At 47.7% G+C, this 25,302-nt stretch overlaps 1 protein-coding gene across 1 annotated transcript in view; it reads left to right on the plus strand.

Moving 5' to 3' along the window:
- Anxa4 (annexin A4) overlaps positions 1-25,302 on the plus strand; it is a 52,217-nt gene extending 26,915 nt beyond the window's left edge. The window contains exons 3-13 of the mRNA XM_075983590.1: positions 2,414-2,501; positions 5,684-5,778; positions 8,281-8,394; positions 9,261-9,351; positions 11,997-12,076; positions 13,048-13,104; positions 14,694-14,787; positions 18,198-18,293; positions 20,075-20,133; positions 21,587-21,709; positions 24,319-25,302. Coding sequence (XP_075839705.1) covers positions 2,414-2,501; positions 5,684-5,778; positions 8,281-8,394; positions 9,261-9,351; positions 11,997-12,076; positions 13,048-13,104; positions 14,694-14,787; positions 18,198-18,293; positions 20,075-20,133; positions 21,587-21,709; positions 24,319-24,378 — 957 coding nt within the window. The 3' untranslated portion in view covers positions 24,379-25,302. The remainder of the gene's footprint in view (positions 1-2,413; positions 2,502-5,683; positions 5,779-8,280; positions 8,395-9,260; positions 9,352-11,996; positions 12,077-13,047; positions 13,105-14,693; positions 14,788-18,197; positions 18,294-20,074; positions 20,134-21,586; positions 21,710-24,318) is intronic.

Genomic DNA, 25,302 nt, shown 5'->3' on the forward strand with positions numbered 1-25,302 from the left:
TGAGGGTAGAACTTCTGATCTACACCCTTTGTATCAGGTATGGCCATCCTCCCTCAGTGTCCCCTCTGGATGGATGACATCATGCTCACGGTACTCCTTCAAAATCTGAAGCTATCCTTGATTTTTTTTTCTGTCTTCACCTCCACTTTAATCTGTCAGTACATCTGTTGTCTTTGCCTGAAAACATGTGTGGAGCCTGACAGCGTGCTTCCGTCTTTTTAATTTCACCCTGTCCGGCATCATGTCTCACTTGCAGCCTCAACCCTTCCTGCCAACCAGTCTCTAACGTCATAGCAGCCTGAGCTAGGTCTGGGCTAGCCTCAGACTCTCTGTGTAGTCAGGGATGACCTTGAACTCCTGGTACTCCACAGAACCACTTAAACCAGGCCTGTTGTCTCACTTCTCGTGACCCAGAACTCAGGAACTGGAGGCAGGGAAGTGGAAATTCAAGGTCATCCTCATTTCAAGGTCAGGCAGCCCAGGCTAGAGACTGTCTGTCTCAAAAAAGAAAAAGAAAAAATAAGGAAGAAAGATGTGTGTGTGTAAAATTACATTATACATACATACATACACGCACGCGCGCGCGCGCACACACACACACACACACATCTTGGGGTGCGGACATGGCTCAGTTGGTAAAGTGCTTGCCACACAAGCTTGAGGGCCTGAGTTCAGTCCCCAGAACCAATGTAAGAAGCCGGTGCAGCAATGTAATCCAAGCTGAGGCAGAGACAGGCAGATCCCTGGGGCTTGCTGGCCAGTCAGTCCAGTCAGTGGACTCCGTGAGAAAAGGCACCAGGTAGATAATTCAGCAGTTAGGAGCTCTTGTCAGTCTTAGAGGGTCCTGAGTCCAGTTCCTACCAGTTCCTAACCCCCACATCTGGCGGCTCACAACCACTTCTAACTCCAGCTCCAGAGGACATGATGCCGTCTTTGGGATTTCATGGGCATCCACACTCAAAATGCACATAAATAAAATTTTAAATGAAAAAGCAAGGTGGAGTAGCGGAAGAAACACCTGATGTCAGCTTCTGGCCTCCGTGTGCACACGTGTACATGTACATTTAAAGATCTTCACCAGAGGGAAACAGCAGCCGTTAGCTGGACCAGCTCTCCTGCTCCCCACTCCCTGCTCCGTCCATCTGTAGCTGCCTCTTCATTCGATGGTTTCAATCCGAAAGATAAACTATTTGCTATTTTCCCTCCCTTAAAACCAGTGCATTAACAGGGACACCAGAGGTGGGGCCAGAGCTGGTGAGGGGGGTCTGTCTTCAGTGACCCCAAGCCTGCCAGTGGCTAACTAGCTCCCCGCCTCCGGTGGCTAACTAGCTCCCCGCCTCCGGTGGCTAACTAGCTTCCCATCCTTTCGGTTACTTCCTCACTCACACTCAATTTCGTGTCCTGTTTATCTCTGCTTCCTCCTACCTGAGCTATTTTGAAGCTGATTCCAGATATCCTATCTTCCCCCTCTGAGTCAGCTGTACAAAGGTGAACCTTTTAAGATGTAATCTGCAAGCGCAGCATCAGTATCAGACCAGGGGATCTTAGGACCGACTCCCTGTGTCAGCAGACAGCAGCTGTCCAGCTGCCTTGTAACTGTCGTGCTTCCTCACCCAGATCCTCCATCCAGATAAGGTTCCGCTCTAGGACTGATTTGTCTGATTGGTTGGTTTGGGGTTTGGGTTTTTGAGACAGGGTCTCTGTAGCCTAGGCTGGCCTTGAACCGGGTATGTGGCTAAGGTTATCTGTGAACTCTTGACTTTTCCTACTTCCATCTCCCCAGTCCTGGGATGACAGGGGCGTGCGACACTCTGCCAGCTTCTGTGGGCTGACGTGTCTTTAACCTCTTGGCCTGTCCCTCCCTCCCACCTCTCTCTTCCTGTCTCTCTTGCAGTTTATCGATTGGAGAAGCTAAATTACTGATTGGCAATTCCTTGTGTGTTATCTTTACAGCTACTGTTTTTTGACTTTACAGACTTGAACTTGATTGAATTCATACTTTTTCTCCTCTTTGGGAGATTGCATCACAGGGGGTGGTGTGATTTCTTAGATCTGCCTTCTTCCCACCAGTTCTGGCTCCTTCAAAGCTAGTGACAGCCCCAGGGCCTTTGGGATAGCATTTACTTTGTCTGTAGCTCCTCCCCTTTATTGTTGTATGGCCAAGTGTCCCGTATGAACCCTCTCTCGGCCTAGATGTCCGTCCTTCCTGCAGCCCCCATCAGACTCTACTTATGTTGTGGCTCCTCTCCTACCACGCTATTTATGGGATGTGATTTGTTGACAGCTCAGTCTACCTTCTGCAGAGAGGGCGGCAGCTCCGCCATGGTGACGACTGTCACCCTGGCACCCGGAGTAGAGCCAGGGATTCTGAATGAGAGGCCACGGTCGGTCATGCCATTTTCTGTGCTTTCAGGCCACCAAAGGGGGAACTGTGAAAGCTGCTTCGGGATTCAATGCCGTTGAAGACGCCCAGACCCTGAGGAAGGCCATGAAGGGACTTGGTAAGCATCTTTCCGAGGGTGAACTGTCCTGAGTGTGGTGTGTCACCATGGGTGCTGACATTCATGAAGAGGTCACCTTTTAGGAAAATATATCGGGGATATAGCTGGGAGTGTAGCTCAGCTGGTAGAATGCTTGCCTAGCAGGCTCAAGGCCCTTGGGTTTAATCCCCTGTATTACGAAACAACAGCACACAAACAGAAACCATGGTGACAGATTGTCTACTCGAGGTAATTTGCATGGGACAGCGTGTTGGGGAGTTTTCTGTTACTATAACAAAAAACCCAAGACAACCGTTTTTAAAAGAGGAAAGGTTTATTTTGGATCACAGCTTTGGAGATATCAAGTCCATGGTTGACTGGTTTGTTGCTTTGGGGCTGGGATGAGCTAGCACCTCACCAAGAGAGTTAGTTCATGTTACAGGTAGAGAATAAAGAGAGAGGGAAGAGGGGCCAGGAGTGAATGGTCTATGAGCACACCTCCCGAAGCCCTAACTTCCTCCCTTGAAGTTCCACCTTTTAAATGTTCCTGCACGCACCTCCCATTACTGCCTGGGGCTGCTGCCGTGACTGCACAGCTGAGTCAGTACTGAAGGCAGATGGGGGTTGTGTGTGAGCAGCAGGGGGTGGCCCTGCGGTTGTCTTCCTGAGGGCAGGAGCAGTTGCACAGGGGGCACTGCCAGCTATGCGGGACACATGGAAAGAGACATGCCTCAATTCCTAGTTATCACTGAGACTCTCCGAGGTTTGGGTAAAGGTTCTTGGCAACAAGACTTTGCTTCTCAGTCTTTCTATCTCAGATTCATCTTCCTTAGACTAACAACAGCGACCAGAGTGACGGGTGTTTGTCAGTCTCCACCGTATTAGACTAACGGCAGAGGTGTCACAAGGACTGTTGGCCTTTAACCCCAAGGGCCTGCTCAGGAGAAGCAGGGTGTGGGAAGGTAAAGGGGTGCAGGGAGGTGAGCTGACTTGCCTAGGCTGTCAGACCCGGTGAGAAGCAGGATGCTGGGAAACCAGAGGTAGCCACCTCTGGCCACCAGACTTCACCACAAGCCAGGTCTGAGCGTTGAGACCGAGCCTCTCATCTCCGAGAGAGTGTTGTCTGCACTTATGCACCCTTCTCATTTCCTTTTGTTATAAATAAAGTTGAAAATATGGGGGCCCCACCAACATTTTTCAGTCTGATTTTAATTTTGTATATTGCAAAAATTGTACAGCCCAGAGTGTGGAGCAAAGTGTTCAGAATTCCCAAAGCAAGAATCAGGGGACATTTGGCAGAGTCAGGCCTTTCTCAGGGCCTGCTGGTGTGGACTGATGAGGTGTTGGAGGAGACAGGACCATAAAACCTGTTCCTGGAGGTCAGGAATCCATGGGTGCATACAGGAGCGCTGGAGAGACTGCTCGGCTGTGAAGAGCATGTCCCTTTCCTTCAGGATACCAGCATTCCAGTCTCATCACCACAGCAGGCAACTCACAACCACCTGTGATTCCAGTCCAGGGGATGGAACGACTCTTGCTTCTGAGGCACCTGGACACACAACATGCACGCATGCACACACACACACACACACACACACACACACACACACACAATTTAAAATAAAATTAAATTAAAAAACATAGGATTAGTATGGGTAAGAACTCTGCGGGGCTAAGATTGTGGCCCAGTCAGTAGGATACCCTAATCTGCACAAAGCCCTGGGCTTGATCAACCCCAATAAAGGTGGAGGATCAGGATTTCAAAGTCATAATAAGTTTGAAGTAATTGCTTGGATAGCTTGGAAACATGAATCTGTGTTAGAAAGAAAGAAAGAAAGAAAGAAAGAAAGAAAGAAAGAAAGAAAGAAAGAAAGAAAGAAAGAAGCATGGTTCAAGGAGAGGAGATCACCTTTCAGGCTAACCTTGGAGGCGTGGAATCGGAGATGCCCTTGGGAGGTGGGTGGAATTTTAATAAATAATGAAGAGAGAATGTGTTTCTGGGAGTGAGGTTGAGCTTAGAGGAGTTACAGTGAATTCATGGAAAGTTGCAAAGAGGAATGGGCCAGGGGGTGCCTCCTGAGACAGCAAGTCCTAAAGTGTGTGTGTGTGGGGGGGGGGGTCTTAGGGCTGTTACTGAGAAAGCCACCAATTAAATCACAGCCCTGGAGGGTGGCCCAGAAGCACAGGAAACCACAGGTATCAGGATTATGAGGCTAAATTGGGGTCTCAGGAGACATGGAAATGGCTAAACTGGTAAAGAAGGGTTCCAGAGAGTGTTCACGAGTCTAAGTGGTGGGGAGCAGAGCAATTCAAAGCAGATTCTGAGCTGGGTGTGCTACACACCCGGAATCTTCACCCTGGGGAGACAGAGGAGGAGGATCAGGATCAGCCTGGGCTACATAGGAAAGCAAACAAAAGAGAGCTAAGCTTATAAGTCTGGAGGCCTACTCTCCTTGTTCATGGTTTATAACTCAGAGAATAGGGGACTGCAGAGCTGGCAGCCCCGTGTGGCCCAGCTGACTACAGGAGCCATTGTGAGCTTCTGAGCAGGCAAAGAATGAACTGTGAGTTTTCTCCTAGGAAAATGAACCTCGCTAGAAAATGAGAATTTATTTAGAAGGCTTTTGTGGGCCTGTGGAAAAGTCTTGAATCTATGCGGTAATGTCTAGGTTAAAAGCAGAGTGTGTGTACCGCGAAGGTCGCGGGGACAAACTTCGTATGGCTCGGAACGGAAGTTGAGTCTGGAGGAAAGTGGGGCATTTTTTAAAAACTCTAAGCTAATATCAGGGTGCAGAGCGTGCAGAGCTCAGAAGGTTGGGGTGGAGAGTCCTGTAGTCCTCCCTCCACTCCGCCTGGATAGCCGACCTTGTGGAGAATGACGGCTGTGGACTCAGGCACTCGAAACCGCCTTCCTGCCCTGTCTCAGTAGAGCAGTTTCTACACCCCCAACCCAGCCGTTTCTTCCAACAAACACACAGAAATTCCTCAAACACAGTAATATCTAGTTCTGAGAAAGATGAACTCCTCCTGCCTCGAATCCTCTCCCGACTTCTGGGTGATAGGCTGATGTCATTCTGGCTTCCAGGTTCTGTTTTCTTAACAAACATTCAGCCTTCATGAGGTAACTCCAGTGGCCACAGGGGAAACCATTTTCTCTCGTGACAGCAAATCACGTTCCCTCGCTGTCTCCATCTCGTCCCCAGGTACCGATGAAGATGCCATTATTGGAGTCCTGGCCTACCGCAACACTGCCCAACGTCAGGAAATCAGGACTGCTTACAAGAGCAACATCGGCAGGGTAGGCCCAGTTTCTCCTGATCCCGAAGGAGCTTTGTCAGGCAGCAGGGAAGCAGAGTCGTCCCCCGCTCCACCCTCTACCTCACCTCCCATATCCCCACCTTCACCCCAGACTAGCCTCCTGAAGTGACTGTCTGTGGAATTCAGAGTTGCCAGAGTCTAGGAAGACTGTGGGGGAGAGAGGCCAACTCCTGGGGCTCTGTAGCACGGGAGGGCGAGTGAGTAGAGAGGACCTGGAATGTTCCAAACAAGGAAGTGACAAACATCTGAAACAATGGGTGCTCCAGTCACTGTACTTGACTATCACATATTGTGTGCAGGTATTGAAATGTCTCCTGAGCCCTGTTAGTATTACAACAGTGTGTCAGTTAAAAATAAGGGTAAAACATGACGGCTCAGTGGGGTTGCCCCAGAGTTCGATGGCCTGGGTTCAATACTTAAGACCTGCCTGGTGGTGGGAGAGAACCAACTCCACAGAATTGCCAGTGACCTCCACATGTGACTCTCTCTCTCTCTCTCTCTCTCTCTCTCTCTCTCTCTCTCTCTCTCTCACACACACACACACACACACACACACACACACACACACATACACACACACACACATACACACACGAAAGGAAAAATATCTGAAAAGAAATTTTAAAGCTATGTTTGCAAAACTCAAAACAAGGTTTCCCCACATTTTAAGGAGCAGTTGACTCACAAGGCCAGGCTGGGTCACTTCCCACCCAAGTCCTCACAGGACCATGGGTTGTGTGTTCTGTCAGGAGCGCTGTGGAGTACCAGGCACCTGCAGAGCTGTGTGGGCCTCGTGTTCAAGATCTCTGACTTACAAATACTTACACGGCCAGTTTGCCTTCGCTGTGATTTTGGAATTTAGTGCCGTCCCTCGTCCATATAAATGCACATGTAGACAGAATCCTTCCTTCAATTGAGAGTGGGGCTTCCTGTGTAACTGCATGCGCATGCGTGGCAGCTTATAAACTCACCGGTCACTCCGCATGCTTTAGATTTTGTCTGAATCCCACACCCTGAAGAATCTCGACTCCGTTTGCAACAACTCCTTCACCAGAATAGTTCAGCCCGGTCTTTCCACATCACCTTGAAAAGCACCCCCAACTCTTGCGCTTATTGAGACCCTTGGTCTGAGGAAAACAGCCAATGAGTGTCCCTGTATGTCAGCGCCCAGTGACTTTATGTCCACTGCATCTGTCTGTCTTGGGAGATGTCACAGCCAGGAAGATTGAGACTCCTTCTCTCAGACGGCTCCTCACTGCTGGGCAGGGTGGTGAGGGATGGGCAGGGCAGAATTAATTAGCTGCTCTCTGGAGCATCTACAGGTGGACTCGGGGCACTCCTGTACAGAACGGGCTCTACCGCCACCGACTGTCTCCAGAGCACTGTAAACTGTCCTGCTTCCTCCAGGAACTGAACGCACAGTGGCAGACGTGGAGAGTCTAATGGGATTGAGCTATGCATCTAACCATTGTGGCGATACACACTTGGGCTTAACTTCAGAACCCAGCTAGCTTATGGAAATCTGAGGTGACCAATATTAATGGGTTGTCTGACTTCTAATTCATTCTTTCAATTCACATTTGTGGATTTGTCATAAAAATATGCATGATAGAAAGATATAGTATAATGTATATACTATACACACACACACACACACACATTCCAGCAAAGGGTAGGGACGGGGTTTGTTGGCCGACCAGCCTAGCCTACCTTTCAGTGAGAGACCTTGTCTCCCCAAAAGAAGGCAGAGAACAACCGAGGAAGACACCAGACATTGACAACTGGCCTTTTCACACACACACATGTTTATGTATGCATGTACACACACACACACACACATGTAGCTACACGCAGGTACAGAAACAAAAACGTGCACACATATGTTATATATATATATGTATATATATATATGCAAACAAACAAAAATATGGGGTCGGTGAGATGGCTTAGTGTGTAAAAGTGCTTGCTGCCAAGCTAAACAACCTGAGTTCAATCCCACAGGATAAAGAACCTTCTGCCTTAGGTTGACCTCTGACCTCCACTGCTGCACACCTCTGCACACAAATAAATGAGTGTAATTGTAAATTTTAAAAAGAGAAAAATAGGTATGTATTCAAAAGTAAAATTTAATGAGAACAACAACAAAACAAAAACAATTTTTCACGAGAAAACCGCACGCTTTGTAAACGTCACTGAAGTTTGGCCAGATGGGAAATGGCCACACTCTCCTTTGCTGTACTGTGTGGTTTAGGTTGAAGTCAATAAATAAAAGCTGGTCTTGGGCAGATTAGGAAAACTGACAAGTGTTTTAACAGCCGTCTGGTATGACTGTCGATGTGCAGATGTGTCAAATGACCTAGGAAAGCACCGCTGCCTGCTCCCAGGAGGGTGACAAGTGCCCAGGACATCCCTGCACCATAGCTAGAGAGGCTGGCATGACCGAAAATAGCAGCTAAGAGTAGACACTTCCTTCTCATTTCAGGACCTGATGGATGACTTGAAGTCGGAGCTGAGCAGCAACTTTGAGGATGTGATTTTGGGGATGATGACACCCACGGTGCTGTATGATGTGCAGGAGCTGCGGAAAGCCATGAAGGTCAGTGGTCCCCGAGCTCTCAGTGTCCCAGTGCACACGGTGACAGGAGCTGAGGAGGCTGTGACAGTCGGTATTCCCTGTGCTCTCGGTGTCCCAGTGCACACGGTGACAGGAGCTGAGGAGGCTGTGACAGTCGGTATTCCCTGTGCTCTCGGTGTCCCAGTGCACACGGTGACAGGAGCTGAGGAGGCTGTGACAGTCGGTGGTCCCCGAGCTCTCAGTGTCCCAGTGCACACGGTGACAGGAGCTGAGGAGGCTGTGACAGTCGGTATTCCCTGTGCTCTCGGTGTCCCAGTGCACACGGTGACAGGAGCTGAGGAGGCTGTGACAGTCGGTGGTCCCCGAGCTCTCAGTGTCCCAGTGCACACAGTGATGTGCCAACCTTCAGAACCGCGGCCAGCAGAGCTGGAGCGATGGCTCAGTGCTTACAGCTCTGGCAGAGGACTGTAGTTTGCTTCCCAACACACATAGTGGGCAGCTCAGAGCCGCCTGTTATTGGGGCGCTGGACTCACAGGCACACAGACCGACACACATAAAATAAAACCTTAAAGTTAAAAGCTATAGCCAAGTCCTTCTGAGAGGGGGGGAGTAGAGGATGAGAGAATGAGAGATGGATAAATGGTAATGATTATGGTGAGCACACCGGGCTTGGGCAGGCCAGTTAAAAGTCAATGGGCCCCGCTTCTGGACCCCGGGGGTTGGATTACATCCTGAAGCTTCATACCTGCAGTCTTTCTGAGTGTGGGACTCAGTTTTTAATTTGTAGATTTAATTGCATCCTTCTGTTTGTTTCACTGTGCATAACCGCTGCACGTTACTTTGATCCACTGGTTCATACCATCCTCACCTCTGGCCTCACATTTAGGGGGCTGGCACAGACGAGGGCTGCCTGATTGAGATCCTGGCTTCTCGTACCCCCGAGGAGATCCGTCGCATCAACCAGACATACCAGCAGCGTAAGTGGCATCCTCCAGGCCCTGGCACAGGTGGCCTATGACTTGAAAATAAGACAGGGACCATTTAACCTGGCACAGGTTGCCTATGACTTGAAAATAAGACAGGGACCATTATTTCTCAGCTTTAGATTATGGTAGAGTTTTCTTCCCTTTGTTTTACTTATTTTCCCTTAATTTTCTGCCATATGTATCACCCAGGGTACTAGGGATGGAGGCCAGCGTCTCTCATAAGCTAGACCAGTGCCCTAGGCTCTAACACAGAGCTGTGTCCTGGCACTACCATTCCCTGTGTTTCCATATTCAATATGTATCACTTCTGTGGAGAAACAGTCATGTAGCAGGGACTCTTGCTCAGGATACAGAGGCTGAACCTAAACGCTGGGAGTCTGGAGTTAGCCCCCTGACCATGACCTCTACCCCACTCAGGATTTGAAGTTAGCCCCCCCAACCCTGACCTCAGCCCTGTGGAGGGTCTCTGAGAGCCAGCAGAGTAAGGTGAGGCAAGAAGGCAATTTGGTTCAACATGACTGAGTCGCCAGTGTTGCTTCAAACTTTGACCCTGAGTAGCTTATTTTAGACCTATTTAAGCACAGCATAATTTAGTGAAAATTTTCCTGGTGCACAATAAGACTTAAGGCATTGAAACTCTGTGAAGTACATGTGACATCTTCTATAAAGATGTGTTCTGTGGATTGATTACATGTGACAGCTCCCATAAAGATAAGTTCTATAGATTAACAAGCTCACGACAAGGGTATTGTAGGAGGCTGCTTGTTTGTTCCCAGCTGCTCAGCCCCAAAATAATTACACAGAAATCATATCATTTGCAATACTGTTTGGCCAATAGCTTAAGTGTGTTTCTGGCTAATGTATACATGTTAATTTAACCCATTTCTATTCATCTTTGTATCACCACATGGCTATGGTTTACCAGGTAATATTCCCGTGTCTGTCTCCAGTGGAGCTACATGGCTTCTCTCTGATTCTGCCTTCTTTCTCCCAGCATTCAGTTTAGTCCCCCCCACCCCAGCTCTATTATTTTGCTCTATCACAGGCCAAGACAGTTTCTTTATTAACCAATGGTATTCACAGCATACAGAGGGGAATCCCACATCATAAGGGTCTGGGGAGGATTGAGCCTGATCTCATCCACACAGATAGTGCCGAGGTCACCAGGCTATGAACCACATCTGTTCCCAATCTTGTAGGTGGATAACAGGCTGTGCATCCCTTCCTTTCAAGGAGCAATCCTATGTGTTTAACACTCTTGGTTCCCCCTAATGCTTATCTGTGAGCCTAGGGACCTCCATGCCTCTCACACAGTCCCCTTAACCCTGGCATCTGCCCCACAGTGGCTTTTGGTGGCTATAAAGAGTGTCATTCTTCAGAGAGATCTGTTAGAACCTCTCTGGGGACCTCTGTCCTGTGACACTGGTAACCTTTCAACAGCTTCTGTACCAGGCTTTATCTTTTAGGTCACCAACCAGCTTCCAAGTCATGACACAGAGACTTATTAGTTATAAATGCTTGGCCTAGCTTAGGCTCGTTTCTGTCTAGCTTTTTCTTTAATTTAAATTAACCTGCTTCTCTTCATCTATGTTTTGCCTCAGGCTTTTTACCTTTCTTTCTGTATGTCCTACTCTGCCTGACTGCCGGCCCCTGGCATCTCCCTCTCTTTCTCTCTCATTCTGGATTTCTCCGCCTACTTATTCTCTCTGCCTGCCATCCCTCTACCCCACATAGCCCTCTACTGCCTAGCTATTGGCCATTCAGTTTTTTATTAGACCAATCATTTGCTTTAGGTGGGCAAGGTGAAACAGCAACACATCTTTACATAGTTAAACAAATGCAGCACAAACAAAAGCAATGCATCCTTACATCATTTACAAAGGCAGCAGAAACTGTGTAACACACCTTTACATAGTTAAAGTGATATTCCACAACAAGCATCTTTACATCGTTTACAAAGGCAGCAGAAACTGTGTAACACACCTTTACACAGTTAAAGTGATATTCCACAACAAGCATCTTTACATCGTTTACAAAGGCAGCAGAAACTGTGTAACACACCTTTACACAGTTAAAGTGATATTCCACAACAAGCATCTTTACATCGTTTACAAAGGCAGCAGAAACTGTGTAACACACCTTTACATAGTTAAAGTGATATTCCACAACAAACTTCCTTCCACTCAGACACATGCAGAGCAGAGTCTCAGACGGAAGAAAACCAGGGAGGATTCTAGTCCTGCCTTCTTGATCCCCATCATCTTAAAGAGACAGCCATAGTTCCTTCTGGGTCATATTTATTGTTTGTTTTGTTGCCATTTTTACGAGTTGATTAGCTTCATTAGAATTGCTTACAGGAACATGGGTGAAGGGTTACCCACAGGAGCAGGGATTCCTTACTGATGCTTACACCCCTGAAGGAATTGTCTCCCCTACCCCCAGCAACCATTACCTACTTATAGACCCTCAGGGAGAGCTGGGACCACACAGAGTTCAGATTTTGAAAACCTCACATGGGGTAGCACTTTGGTCGGAGTCGGACCATGAGCAGGCTGCCCTGGAGGAACGGAGCTTGCTGGCAATGACAGCACTGGCAGGTCTCTGTTCTGATGTACCCATTTCTGATTTCTTGGCAGAATATGGAAGAAGCCTTGAAGAGGACATCTGCTCTGACACATCCTTCATGTTCCAGCGAGTACTGGTGTCCCTGTCAGCGGTGCGTGTCTTCCTCGGTCCCTGCTTCTGAAAGGGGGTGCTGGGTTAATTGAGACGCGTACCCTCCTTTACCCGCCCTTCATCCTTTTAGCCTCCTAAACATGGGTATTCCCCAGGTGCCAGTCTCTGGCTGGCTGTTCCTTTTTCTTATTTCTCCTTCAGAGCCCCTGGCTGGTCATGCATGCCCAACCATCTCTTCTTAACTCACTGTTCACATGTCCCATGTTGATGCCAGCTACCTCTGTTACAAAGCATCGGATTCAAAGGATATTGGGAGATAACTTCCATGTGTTTTGGATATTTATATGGTGGCAGGGCTGGAGAGGGTGGGGGAGTACTTCTTGTTCTTGCAGACAGAGGACCTGAGTTAAACTCCACACCTACAATGAATGGCTCACAACCACCTGTAACTCCAGATCCAGGAGATCTGATGCCCTCTCCTGGCCTCTGTAGGCACTGCACACACATGACACACGTACAAATACAACACACACTTTAAAAAAATCTTTTTTTAAAGAACAGCCTTCCAAACTGGGGTGCAGTGCCTGTCTGTCACTCCCTAGTGTTCCTTCAGGGGTTCCCGTGGCTGGAGCTGGTGCATTTGGTGCTGACTTGCATGAGCTCCCCAAGTTTGTCTTCTGCCCAGCATTCTCTTGATCAATGAAGACTGGCTGGTTAGGAAGGCTGAGTCAGCTGGGTCGGTGCCGTGGTTGGAATAGGGAGGAGGAAGCAGGAAGAAGTTACTGCCCTTCCACTGGAAGAGCCAACTTTGCAACACCAGGAGTCACGGTGGGGCTCGCACTCCGCTGAGAATATCTGCCTGACATAGCTCCAAGCCCTGGTGACTAAGACAGCAGTCCTGACCCCCTAACCTGAAGACCCAGCTTTTACTGCATCTTGTCTCCAGGCCTCCGGTCTTAAGCGCACCCTGGAATTGCCATGGGGACTCACTCTTGTCTGTTTCACCCGCAGGGTGGCAGGGATGAAGGGAATTACCTGGATGATGCGCTCGTGAAGCAGGACGCCCAGGTTAGTAGATTGCAAATTCCTTCTTACAGCTTCTTCTCTAAGACAGGCCTCACTCCGCTCTGGTTAGCAGGTTTCTTTCAGGGGTACCTGGAACTTGGGGTGGCTCAGGGCACCATCTCTATACTCCTGAATTCTAGGTCTCCTTCTCACCCTGGGGCCACATGAGGATCCCAGAGAACCCCCTCCTTGTGTGTGTGCGTGTGTGTGCGTGTGCATGTGTGTGTGTGTGTGCTTCTGTGTGTGTGTTGCCAGGGAATGGACCCCAGGGCTTGGCCCATGGCTAGGCAAGTGCTCAGTGCTTGAGCTAAGTCCCCAGCCATTTCAGCTGTCTACTGAATGATCCAGAGGGGAAGGAGCTGCCTCTGCTCTTCATACTTCCCTAAAGAGAACATGCGGTAGGACACTGCTCTGTCTGGAACCCCTGCTGATGTCTGTCCTAACACACGGATGTCTGTCCTGACACACTGCTGTCTATTCTGACACACCGTTGTCTGTCCTGATACACTGATGTCTGTCCTGACATGCTGTCTGTCCTGACACCCTAATGTCTCCTGCCACTCATCCCTGTGGCCAGGTAAATAGTAGCTTATAGACAGTGGACCCTCGATAAGAACCAAGCACCCCCACAAGGCTTTTCTCAGTCAAACAATTGAATCCTCACAGCAACCTTAGGACTTTGACCTCCATTGTACAGGTAAGGAAATTGAGGCTCTGGAGAAAGCTCCTTGCTTGAGTTCAGACCAAATAATGGAGTAACACACACACACATCACAGGGACAGAGGGATACAGAAACAGAGGCTTGCAATGGTATTATGTCCCAACCTAGTGTAAGCTGAAAATGCGTTTACATTGGGAGGCTTGACACAAAGTCCACTAGAGTGTGTTGCTTGCTGCCCTCGTGACTGTGTAGCTAACTGGGAGCACGGGTCTCTGCTTGATGCTCACACTTTGATGAAGTCCTACACTGTATAGACAGGTTCAAGAAAAGACCAAAGTGCAAACTTTGAAGCCTAATTTCTGCTGAACGGATGTCATTTCATGCCATTATGAGGTTAAAGTGATTGAAGAACCAAGTGTATGTCTGTATGTGTGTGTGTGTCTGTGTGGGTGTCAGTGTGTGTCTGTGTGTGTCTGTGTGTATCTGTGTGTGTGTCTGTCTGTGTGTGTCTGTGTGTGTGTCTGTCTGTGTGTGTCTGTGTGTGTCTGTGTGTATCTGTGTGTGTGTCTGTCTGTGTGTGTCTGTGTGTGTGTCTGTCTGTGTGTGTCTGTGTGTATCTGTGTGTGTGTCTGTGTGTGTCTGTGTGTATCTGTGTGTGTGTCTGTGTGTGTCTGTATGTGTGTGTGTGTCTGTGTGGGTGTCTGTCTCTGTGTGTCTGTGTGTATCTGTGTGTGTGTCTGTGTGTATCTGTGTGTGTGTCTGTGTGTATCTGTGTGTGTGTCTGTGTGTGTGTGTGTGTACACAGCATGTTTGCCTTTCCAACTAACAAAATAAAACCAAATCAGTTCACCTCTCCGACGTCTTAGAACTATTCGCCCAAGTACTGGCACATCCTATCCGGTATTTAAACTCATGGTTTTTTGGCACCAGGACCTGTTTGAGGCTGGGGAGAAGAGATGGGGGACAGACGAGGTGAAGTTCCTGAGCATCCTCTGCTCCCGGAACCGGAACCATCTGCTCCATGGTGGGTACCTGCCTCCCTACCTCACTCAGTTCTGCTAGAATGGAAGATAACCCCAAACATTTAAAGAGGATTTTATTTTGTGTATATGAATGTTTTGACTAAATGTATGTCTGTAAACCAAAGTGTATGTCTTGTCTCCTTGGAGATCAGAAGAGGGTACTAGATTATCTAGAACTGGAGTTACAGACAGTTGTGAGCCATAAAGTGGGTGGTGGGAAGGGACCTGACCCAGGTCTGTTGTAAGAGCAGCAAATGCTCTTAACACTGAGGCATCTTTCCAGTCCCTGATAACCTTTAAGAAAAATCTTTTACTTATTCTTTGATAATTCCAAACATGTATATAGTGTGTCTTGATCATAGTGCTCCCCCAGGTCATGATGACCTTTCCCCCACCGTGATACGGAATACTCAGCTATTAGATTTTTACCTTGCAAATGTGGGAATCAAATGATATGAATGAAGGGCAGTTTTGAAAGATTAATTTGTAATTGACAGATATACAACATGTTCGTAATAATTTAGCATTCTTTATCCCAGGAAACCAGCATTCCTAGTTAGTCCTTTCTCTAGTGCTTCCTCAAGACATTCATTTCCCTTGCTCACATAAGGAAGCAGCCTTCACTGCCTGAGGGACCGGTTTAAATAAATGTCAGTTGGTAATTATTTCTGTTTAATATCACTGATCGATCTGTTCAGAGGTTACATTGAGTAAAATGAGTCGCGGGTAATTTCACTTTTTATTTCCTTTGTGTGATGTTCCTAATTTGCTTCTGGTAATTTCTAAACTTTGCAATGTGCTTTTAACTTCTTTGGTGGTGGGGGAGGGACACTAAACCTTTATAGGATATTTGTTGCCAGGCTGAGTCTTCTTATAAACGGCAGTAAGGACTCAGTAGGGCTGTTCGTCTTGTAGATGAGCTCTTTAGACTTTCATGGGCATCATAATTTTAAAAACTACCATCTCCCTGTCATAGGCATGGAGTTTCAAAGCTTGTGGGGCATTTGAGGAGAATGGGATTGCTAAATTGAAAACACAATGTAGCTGCAAAGTTTGACACATTTACAAGTTGTAATTATTCTAGATATTCCTCAGTGGCAATAATAATAATAATAAGCAAATATTCCTGTCCATAAATCATACACCAGGATGAAACTTGGAGGCCTTATGCTTTCTTTTATTGGCTCCCCTTGCCTGCTTACAATGTGAGCGCCCCCTTGTGGCATGTTTCCAGAATTGCAGGTCCTGGGAAACATTTACTAAGAATTTGTGTATCTATAGTTGGGCAGTTAAAAATTACCTATTCATCAGGGAGGGCAGCAGAGAAAAATGTAGAGTTCAATAAAAATCAATAATAAAAAATTACCTATTCATAAGTTACCAAGAGACAATATTGAGGGCGGCGGTTCAAGACAGGGTTTCTCTGTATCTTTAACTCACAGAGTGCTGGTATTAAAGGCATACACTACCACCACCCAGCCCAGGAGACAATATTTTAGGCACTATTTAGGTAGTGTAAACTGAATAATCTTGTTACCAACCAACAGTGATGGTCAGAGCTAAGGGCATTCACTCCAGTTTACAGCAGGGGTCTGATCAGTGTCTTTGAGTCTGGACATATACACTGGCAAACAGTGGCTCCCAATATTGGAGGGGGATCTGAACCCCTTCATGAGAACAGAAATAAAGGTGCTTCTGGGGACCTCCCTGGGAACAAACAAAACGCTGGTTCCAGCATGCGCCAGGAATCCTAGGCAGAAAGGATGGGAACAGGTGATCCCTGAGGCTTGTTGTCCGGCCAGTCTGGCTAATTGTGAGGTCCAGGTGCAGTGAGGACTGTCTCAAAACAAAACAAGACAAGGTGGCGGGCTGGGGAAGTGCTTGCTGGGCCAGCAGGAGGGCCTATGCTAGAATCCCATACTCTCACATAAAAAAGCCAGCATTAGAAGGCAGAGACAGGTGGATCCCAGGAGTTCACTGGCCAGTCAGCCTAGCTGACAGGGTGAGCTCCTAGTTCAGCGGGTGCACCTGTCTTAAAAGCAGTAAGACCCTGGGTGAGAAAGGAAGATTCTCAGCATCCTCCTGTGGCCTTTGTATACACGAGTACAGGCGTAAGCAGTGGTGAACACGGTCCAAATTAATTCATTAAACTAAATTAAAAATAAGAAGGCAACTGACACCTGCTTCTGGCTTCCACATGCATGCACACACATTAGAACATACTGTACCACACCCCATACAACTCGTTTTGAGATAGAGTCTCACTGTGTAGCCCTGGCTAGCCTGGAACTCACTATGTAGTCCAAGCTGACCTCGAATTCACAGAGATCCTCCTGCCTCTGCCTCCCAAGTGATGGGATCAAAAGTGTGCAACCACCATGCCTAACCACACACAACTGAAAAGAAAAAGAAAGAAAACCATCTCCTGGAGGGCAGGCCACTCTGAGGGCCCCTACTGGGCCAAGGTTATGATGTGCGTTGCCGAACATTGCTGTCCCTTAACTGATAACCTATGAGAATCACATGGATGGAGGGGACAAGACGGGATGCCAGCAAAAGCCACTAAGGAGATAAATAAAACAGATATCTGTCCTAATAAGTCTCTGGAAGAAGAGAAGAAAACATTCATCGCATTCAAAAATCCTGGGCAAAAAGCAAGAAAAAAATTACGCGAAAAATTTATTTAAACATGTAACTGGCTGCTCCCAGAGGTGACTCAGCTTTGAGGAGGCTGAACTGCTCTCGTCCTAACGAGCCGAGCCGAATGGAGAGGAGTACACAGCTGACGTCAAAGCTGACGTTTCACAATGACAGGGACTCAGTAGTCCAGGCTGGCCTTGAACTCAGGGTGTGACTGAGGAACTGCCAATCCTGCCTTCACCTGCCAAGTACCGGGACTATAGGGGTGAGCTGCCAGACCCTGTCTGCTGTCACAAGAAGAAAACAAATGTACCCAAAGATTCTCTTAGTGCCTAATGTTCTCTAGGGAGCTCAGCACTCTTTCTCCTGGATGGGCCCAGTCCGCCAGACTACACCCTGCCTGGGCCCTCATCCACAGTAATAGTTGGTTTCCTCTTGAAATATGCCAAAAATACCTAAGTAGTGTAAGCTTGTTAAAATGTGTTCATTCTCTCCATAAATTTTAGTTCCCTGCATTTAAATTTTTATTACACTAATTTATGTGTTTATTTATTTAGAGCGTATGTTGTTTGTGTTATGTGTGTGGATTTGCAAACGCCACAGATAACATGTGGAGATCGGAGAGCAATTTGCCCAAGTCAGTCCTCTGCTTCCAGAATATGGGTTCCAGGGGTCAGTTCAGGTCATCGGGCTTGGGGGCAAGTGCGCTTAGCAGATCAGACATCGCAGCAGCCCCGGTTTCTAAATCACACTCCCTTGTTATTGCTTCTAGTGTTTGATGAATACAAAAGGATCTCCCAGAAGGACATTGAGCAGAGTATTAAATCTGAGACATCGGGGAGCTTTGAAGATGCCCTGCTGGCTATAGGTAAACTGGTGAGCCCCAGAACTAATTCTGTTAGTGGTCTTCCTTAGTCTCCAGATGTTGTTGCGGAGATATAGAGTGGTGCTTTTCTGAAATTAAAGTCGTTCCCCTCACTGAGGGTACGTTCTCGAATCTCAGAAAATGGATTCTCAGTAAATTGGCCAGGCTGGTCTGGCATTCCTGGATTAATGTGATTCTCTCACCTCAGTCCCCAAATACCTGACCCACAGCCACGTGCCACCACACCAAGATGATTCTCCAGAACTGCTGTTGTTTTTTTTAATAATTTTCTGTGCACAAGTATTTTGGTTGCATGCAATGTGTGCAATGCCCGTGGAACCCAGAAGAGGGCGCTGGATCCACTGAAACAGGAGTTACAGAGTGTTGTGAACCACTACATGGGTGCTGAGAACCAAACCTGGGTCCTCTGTAAGAACAGTTAATGCTCTTAACCACTGAGTCATCTCTCTAGTCCCAGACTTTTCTTTTGCTAGATGTTCTCTTTCAGTAACCAAAGCTGGCTTTGAATTTGTAGCAATCCTCCTATCTTGGCTAGGAGTGCTAGATTCATAGACATGAACGACCCCATCTGACTGGTCTACAACTTTAAAGAAGAAATACTTGCAAAGCTTGACACTGTGCACACCTGTAATTCCAGCACTTGGGAGGTAGAGGCAGCCCTGAGGATCAGTAGTTCAAGATCACCCTTGGCTACATAATGAGTTCAAGGCCAGCCTGGGCCACGGGAGAACCTGACTGAAAAAAGCAGCTATTCCGTGTGGCCTGACTCTGACTGCTGTTGTGCCAGGGGTCTTACGACTTTGTCTTTGATACTTTTCTATTTCATTATAAGAGAAAGACAACACCATGTTAGCTGCATCTGGCAAGTCAATTGACTTTAACAGCTCATTTTGAAGCTTTTTGATTGTATGGGTGTTTCGCATACATGTGTATCTGTGTGCCATGTGTGTGCCTTGTACCCTCAGAGGTCACAGAGTTCATCAGATCCTTTGAAACGGCAGTTGTAAGCAATTATTTGAGTGCTGGAGATTGAACCCTAGTCCTCTGCAAGGACAAGTACTCAACCCCTGAGCATCTCTCCAGCTCCCTAAGAACTATGTTACACGGCAGATGTACTAATCATTTTGGAACCGCTAGCCACCCTTGCTTTGAGTGCATCATTAATGACTTCCCTGAAACCTGATAAGCTGAGGACCCTGGCAAAGGGTCCGGAGTGCAGACCTTCTTCACCCAGCGCTGCTTGGCTCAAATGGGTCTAGCAAAGCAATCAGGAAATAGTTCTTGGGACTCTGTAGAAACAGAGAATGGCTGTCAGTTCTCTTTGTTCTTGGATTTTGTTTCTGTGATCTTTTCATTCTGTTTTTATGGAAATAGAGTTAATTTATTAGGAGAAGGGAAAGCCCTCCTGAGAGTGGGCGTGGGTGTGGGCAGGGGAGCAGGCAGTGGCACAGGCAGGGGAGCGGGCAGGGGCACAGGCAGGGGTGCGGGCAGGGGCTCAGGCAGGGGCACAGGCAGGGGCGCGGGCAGGGGAGCGGGCAGGGGCTCAGGCAGGGGTGCGGGCAGGGGCTCAGGCAGGGGCACAGGCAGGGGTGCGGGCAGGGGCGCTGGCAGGAGAGCAGGCAGGGGCGCGGGCAGGGGAGCGGGCAGGGGAGCAGGCAGGGGCGCGGGCAGGGGAGCAGGCAGGGGCGCGGGCAGGGGAGCAGGCAGGGGCGCGGGCAGGGGAGCGGCCCATGCTCACTTCTTTTTGCTCCTTTTCTCCACAGTGAAGTGCATAAGGAACAAACCTGCATATTTTGCTGAAAGGCTTTATAAATCCATGAAGGTAAACGATTTCACTTTTACCGTTTGAAAGACTGTGCAGTATTGTTTTTCAGCTTCTTAGGCTTGCCACCCGGATTCCACCCTGGAGTATCCAGCTCGACGCCACCCCTCACTGAATACTGCTGCACTATACCGAGTGCTTCTGTCTATGAGCTTGTGATGTGCGGAGCCCTGCTCCCAGGGCCTTGCATGTATGGATGCATGTATCCCCACAGCAGGAGCAGGGCACAAACTATCCGGGAGCTTTGCATGTATGGATGCATGTATCCCCACAGCAGGAGCAGGGCACAAACTATCCGAGAGCTTTGCATGTATGGATGCATGTATCCCCACAGCAGGAGCAGGGCACAAACTATCCGGGAGCTTTGCATGTATGGATGCATTTATCCCCACAGCAGGAGCAGGGCACAAACTATCCTGTTTTACAAGTGGAGAAACTGAGGCATATAGAGTATACACAGTGTGTTTCCACTGTTCACAGAGGCAGGAATGCCCCAAAAAGACAAAGTCTGGCTTCAGAGCCAGGTTCCCAGGCCTGTGTTATACCCTGTGCAGGCAGCCTTGCCAGGGCAACAGGAAACTGGAACCTTAGTGCCTGGGTTTTGTTGTTGTTCTTCTGAGACAAATTCTCAGTAGCCCAGGCTGTCCTTGAATTCTCTTCGTAACTGAGGATGGCCTTGAACTTCTAATCATCTTGCCTCAGCCTTCCAAGTGATGCTATCACGGGCCTATGCCATCGTACATGGTGGGGAGTCTTTGTTCTTAAAGACTGTCTCTCCTCAAAGAGAAAAGCAAGCATGTAGACACTAACGATAAGATGGCATGAGGACACAGTTCAGCATCCCACTACTAAACAGATACATCGGCAGAGTGTTGATTTTCAGTATCCTTGAGGGATGATTTGAAAAGAACGTATAAGGAAACGCGAGCTGGGTGTGCTGGCACACACCTGAAATTCCAGCTCCTGGGAGGCTGAAAAGGAGGGTTTCTTAGTTTGGGGCCAGACTGGACTATATAGCAAGGCCTTGTCTTAGTAATGAGAGAGAGAGAGTGAGAGACAGAGAGGGAGGGAGGGAGGGAAGAGGGAGGGAGGGAGGAAAGAAGGAAAGAAGGAAAGAAGGGAGGGAAAAAGCAAAACCAAACCAGCTTGTTCTGTTGAGGCAGAACCTTGAGGGAAGCTTGGCACAGGGTCGGGGAGGAGGAGAGTAGACGGTTCAGGTGGCTGAACAGCTTAGCGCCTGTCTTTGGAAATGCAAAGCATCGGGTCACGACATGGAGTGTTGGAAAGGTGGGCTGTGTCAAGCCTTGCATCCCAAGTTAAGGCATGAGGATGTTCCTCGGGCCTCCCAGGTCATCAAGCACAGACACTGTAGCAGAATCACTATTGCCTTGTCTTGCCTTTCTGGACCACGAAGAGCATCACCTGATATAAGATCTTGTGCTCCCTCCCTCAGGGCTTAGGCACTGATGACAGCACCCTCATCAGAGTGATGGTTTCTCGAGCAGAGATCGACATGCTGGACATCCGGGACAACTTCAAGAGGCTCTATGGGAAGTCTTTGTACTCTTTCATCAAGGTAGGGTACCACAGTGAAGACAGGGCCTGGCCTTGGGGTGCAGCACCACAGGTCTCTCCTTGTAGGCATATTGTTCCCAACCAAGATGGCCCTCTGCCCATCTGGGGCCCCTCCTTTCTCATGGTGTACAAGCAATAAGTTCATGCTGGCCCCAAACATGGATGAAAATTCTGGAACAATGATTCAACACTGCTTTTATTCAAAGCCTGTGTAGTATAACAAGCCCCAATATTTTAAGGAATTGACCTGTTGTAGTGAACAGAGTGTAGAGAGGAAACGTCACCCCTGACATCCATCTCAAATATCCTTCTACCCAAAGGTTAGAATACCAGGGGTTGGAGATAAGGGGTAAGCAGTTAAGAGAACTGACTGCTCTTTCGAGGGACCCCAGTTCCATTCCCAGCACCCACATGACAGCTCACAACCACCTGTGACTCCAGTTCTAGGAACCCTACTGACACCCTCTTCTGGCCTCCATGGGTGCTTGCATACATGTAGTACACAGATGCATGCATGCACATTTGTGCAAAATACACAATAAAGGAAAATGTGTATTAGCAATAATCTCACACAATTTATTCCCGTGTGTGATATTGCAAACCTTAGGGCCTTTGTATACCAGTCGTAAATACAGTTTGTCTGTAGACCAGTTACAGACGTAAAAGACCTATCTATGTCCATAATTGAGCTCTCAGTTGCTTTTATGATTTTGATTTCTTTCCTCCAAGATCTGTCCCATGCCTGCCATGGCAAAAGTTGTATGTGATCATTTGCTTTCTGTTGCTGTGTAAATGCCAAAAACCACTTAAGGAAGACATAGTTGATTTTGGTTTATAATTCCAGAGGAGGGAAGGCATGGGAGCAGGCCAAAGGAGCAGGAAGCTGGCTGGTCACATTGCATCTGAACACAGGAATCAGCATGAACAGTGAACAGAATAGTAAGGGAGGGCTATAAAGCCTCCAAGCCTGCCCTTAGGGACGACCTTCCTCCAGCCAGGCTCTGCCTCCTGAAGATTCCATAGCCTCTCCTACCAATGCCCCCAAAACACACAAGTCTATGGGAGGCATTTCTCATTAACTAACCCACCATAAATTCCCACGATCTACATGTTTCTCACACACAATGCTTTTCTCTGTAAGAAATGGACAGATTCTCACAGTTGGTTACCTGTTCTCATGGGAATAGCCTCTTCTCCACAACACTGAGTTCTGGGACCTGATGCCAACCGCAGCTATTCCCCAGGGTGAATACTTCTTCCTCCTTAGATCCCTGCATACAGTAATTGCTGTTGCTCATGGTTCCTCATTCAAAGACAAAAATTGAATGAATACTTCTCTGTGCACACATGCGTACGTGCGTACGTGCCTGCTAAGGATTGAACTCAGGGCTTCAGGTTCTGTACTTCTGGTACATTCTCAACCCTTAATGAATACTTTTCAGAGCACAACTTCCTCATCTGCCTGGTAATGATGGTAGGAGCTGAAGCTAGAATCGCCCAGCATGGTCTGCTGGGAATGTGAGCCAGCATGCCCCTCCCGCCCGCACCTGTTTGCCGTTCTTGGTACCAGACAGCCAGGAGTTCTAAGATGGCGTGGGTGTGGGGAAAACTGACTCACCCCGCACAACCCCTCATTAACTCCTTTGCTTCTTTAAGAAGCCTGGAGAGTCTCGTAAACACAAAGCTGAAACTAATTTCCGAGACGCCTCAGTTGCTTACACAGCAAACTTCTCATCAAGATTTGACCTGTGAATTAAATATCCTGAAAAATAGGGAATCTACTGGTCATGTGAGGGCCGCTATCAAAAAGAAAGAGTCTCAGGCATGGGGACATAGGGCTGGGGGCGGATGGCTCAGTGGGCAAAATGCGTGCCATACAAACGCGAGGCTCTGAGTTTGGTTCCCCAGCACACCCACGGAAAAGAAGCAACAGCAAGCATTGGTCACCCCAGTGCAGGCAAAGGCAGAGACCTAAGGATCCACGGGCTCACTGGTTCACGTGTCTCTGTCCCATCATCCCTCCCTCCTCTGTGGTTTGTCAGTACAGGGTTTCTCTGTGTAACAGCCCTAATTGTCCTGGAACTAGCTCTTGTAGACCAGGCTGGCCTCAAACTCACAGAGATCCCCCTGCCTCTGCCTCCAGTGCTGGGATTAAAGGTGTGCACCACTACCACCCAGCTCCTATGCTCTTCTTTTAAGTATTTTTTAACACAGAACAAGTATTATTTTTAAAAAGATTATTATTTATGTATATCTGTGTATATGTATGTAAGCGTGTGTGTGTATGGATGTTTGTATGTGCCTCATGTGTGCAGTACCTCATGTGCACAGTGCTGAAGGAGACTAGAAGAAGGTGCCAGATTCCCCTGGACCTGTAGCTGTAGACAACTAAGAGCACCAAGAACCAAACTCAGGTTCTCTGTGAGAGCAAGGGGTGCCCTTAGTATACAAGCCCTCTCTCCAGGCCCAAGTGTTACTTTTGTAATAAAAAAATAATTGAGGACCTGAGAAAAATCTAGCCATGTTTGAAAATGAACATGGGTGATTTTGAACTGTGTAGCAGGCTAAGAACCATGTGACTGCTGGTAACTGTGTTCTCCTTTCTTCCAGGGCGACACTTCCGGAGACTACAGAAAGGTTCTCCTCATTCTCTGCGGAGGAGACGGTTAAAACAAGACCCAGGACAGGAGGCTTATTAACGCTGATTTTTTTTTTAAACTTCATTTTTCTGCACTGCTATTAACATTATCTCAAATGCTTATTTCCAGTTAAAACGCCTCCAGCTGCCTCCTGTGATCTAGGCTGTGTTATTATTGTCTATAGTTAGTCATTTTGATGCCTTAAACCTGTACTTTCAAAGCTTTTAAGACCTAAATGGAGATTTAGAATTAGAAATTAAAATGTTCTCCATGTCTGTAACAGATTATTTCCTCATTTGTGTTTTGCGGAGACTGAATGCACCAATTCCTTTTGGGTTTTCTTTTCAGTAAGAATTTGACAGGGCAGAAGTGTTCTCTTCCCTGGGCAGCCAGTCATTTCTTCACGTGGGAGCCTGGGCATCTGTTACTGATAATTTTCACCCCATTTCCTCTTTTGCACAGCTGTGGATTGAAGTTCCCATGAGCCTCCTTTCTTTGACTGTATCCATCATGTTAACTGCTAAGTACTGTGTTTGGTGTGGCAGGCTTCATGTCCCCTTGCACTGAGACCACCTTCTTCCCAAGAAATGTAGTAAAGTCACCAACTCCGCAAACAAGTTCAATCTCAAGAGTGGTTCAGTGGAGCCCAGGAGTCTGGGCGTCACTCACACCAAGCATTCCACAGTCTTAGGGCTCCTGTCCCAACCTTGCTCAAAGGTGATGGAAAAGAGCAAGACTCGGATGAGGTTCTGGTTCACAATGCTTTGGGTTGTGGCTAACCTAAGGGAATTTTTTCTTCAGTTAAAAAAAAATAATCTCTTTAGATTGTTGATTTGATTCCCACTGTGCCTTTTTGCTCCTGCAATCAGTCAGACATGGTGCTTGCATGTAATCATGAAGTTTGGTTTGTATACAACCTAAGAAATTTTTAATTAAAAAACAGTGACTTTAAAGG

This window comes from Microtus pennsylvanicus, chromosome 8 (assembly GCF_037038515.1).
Source record: "Microtus pennsylvanicus isolate mMicPen1 chromosome 8, mMicPen1.hap1, whole genome shotgun sequence".
Lineage (NCBI taxonomy): Eukaryota > Metazoa > Chordata > Mammalia > Rodentia > Cricetidae > Microtus > Microtus pennsylvanicus.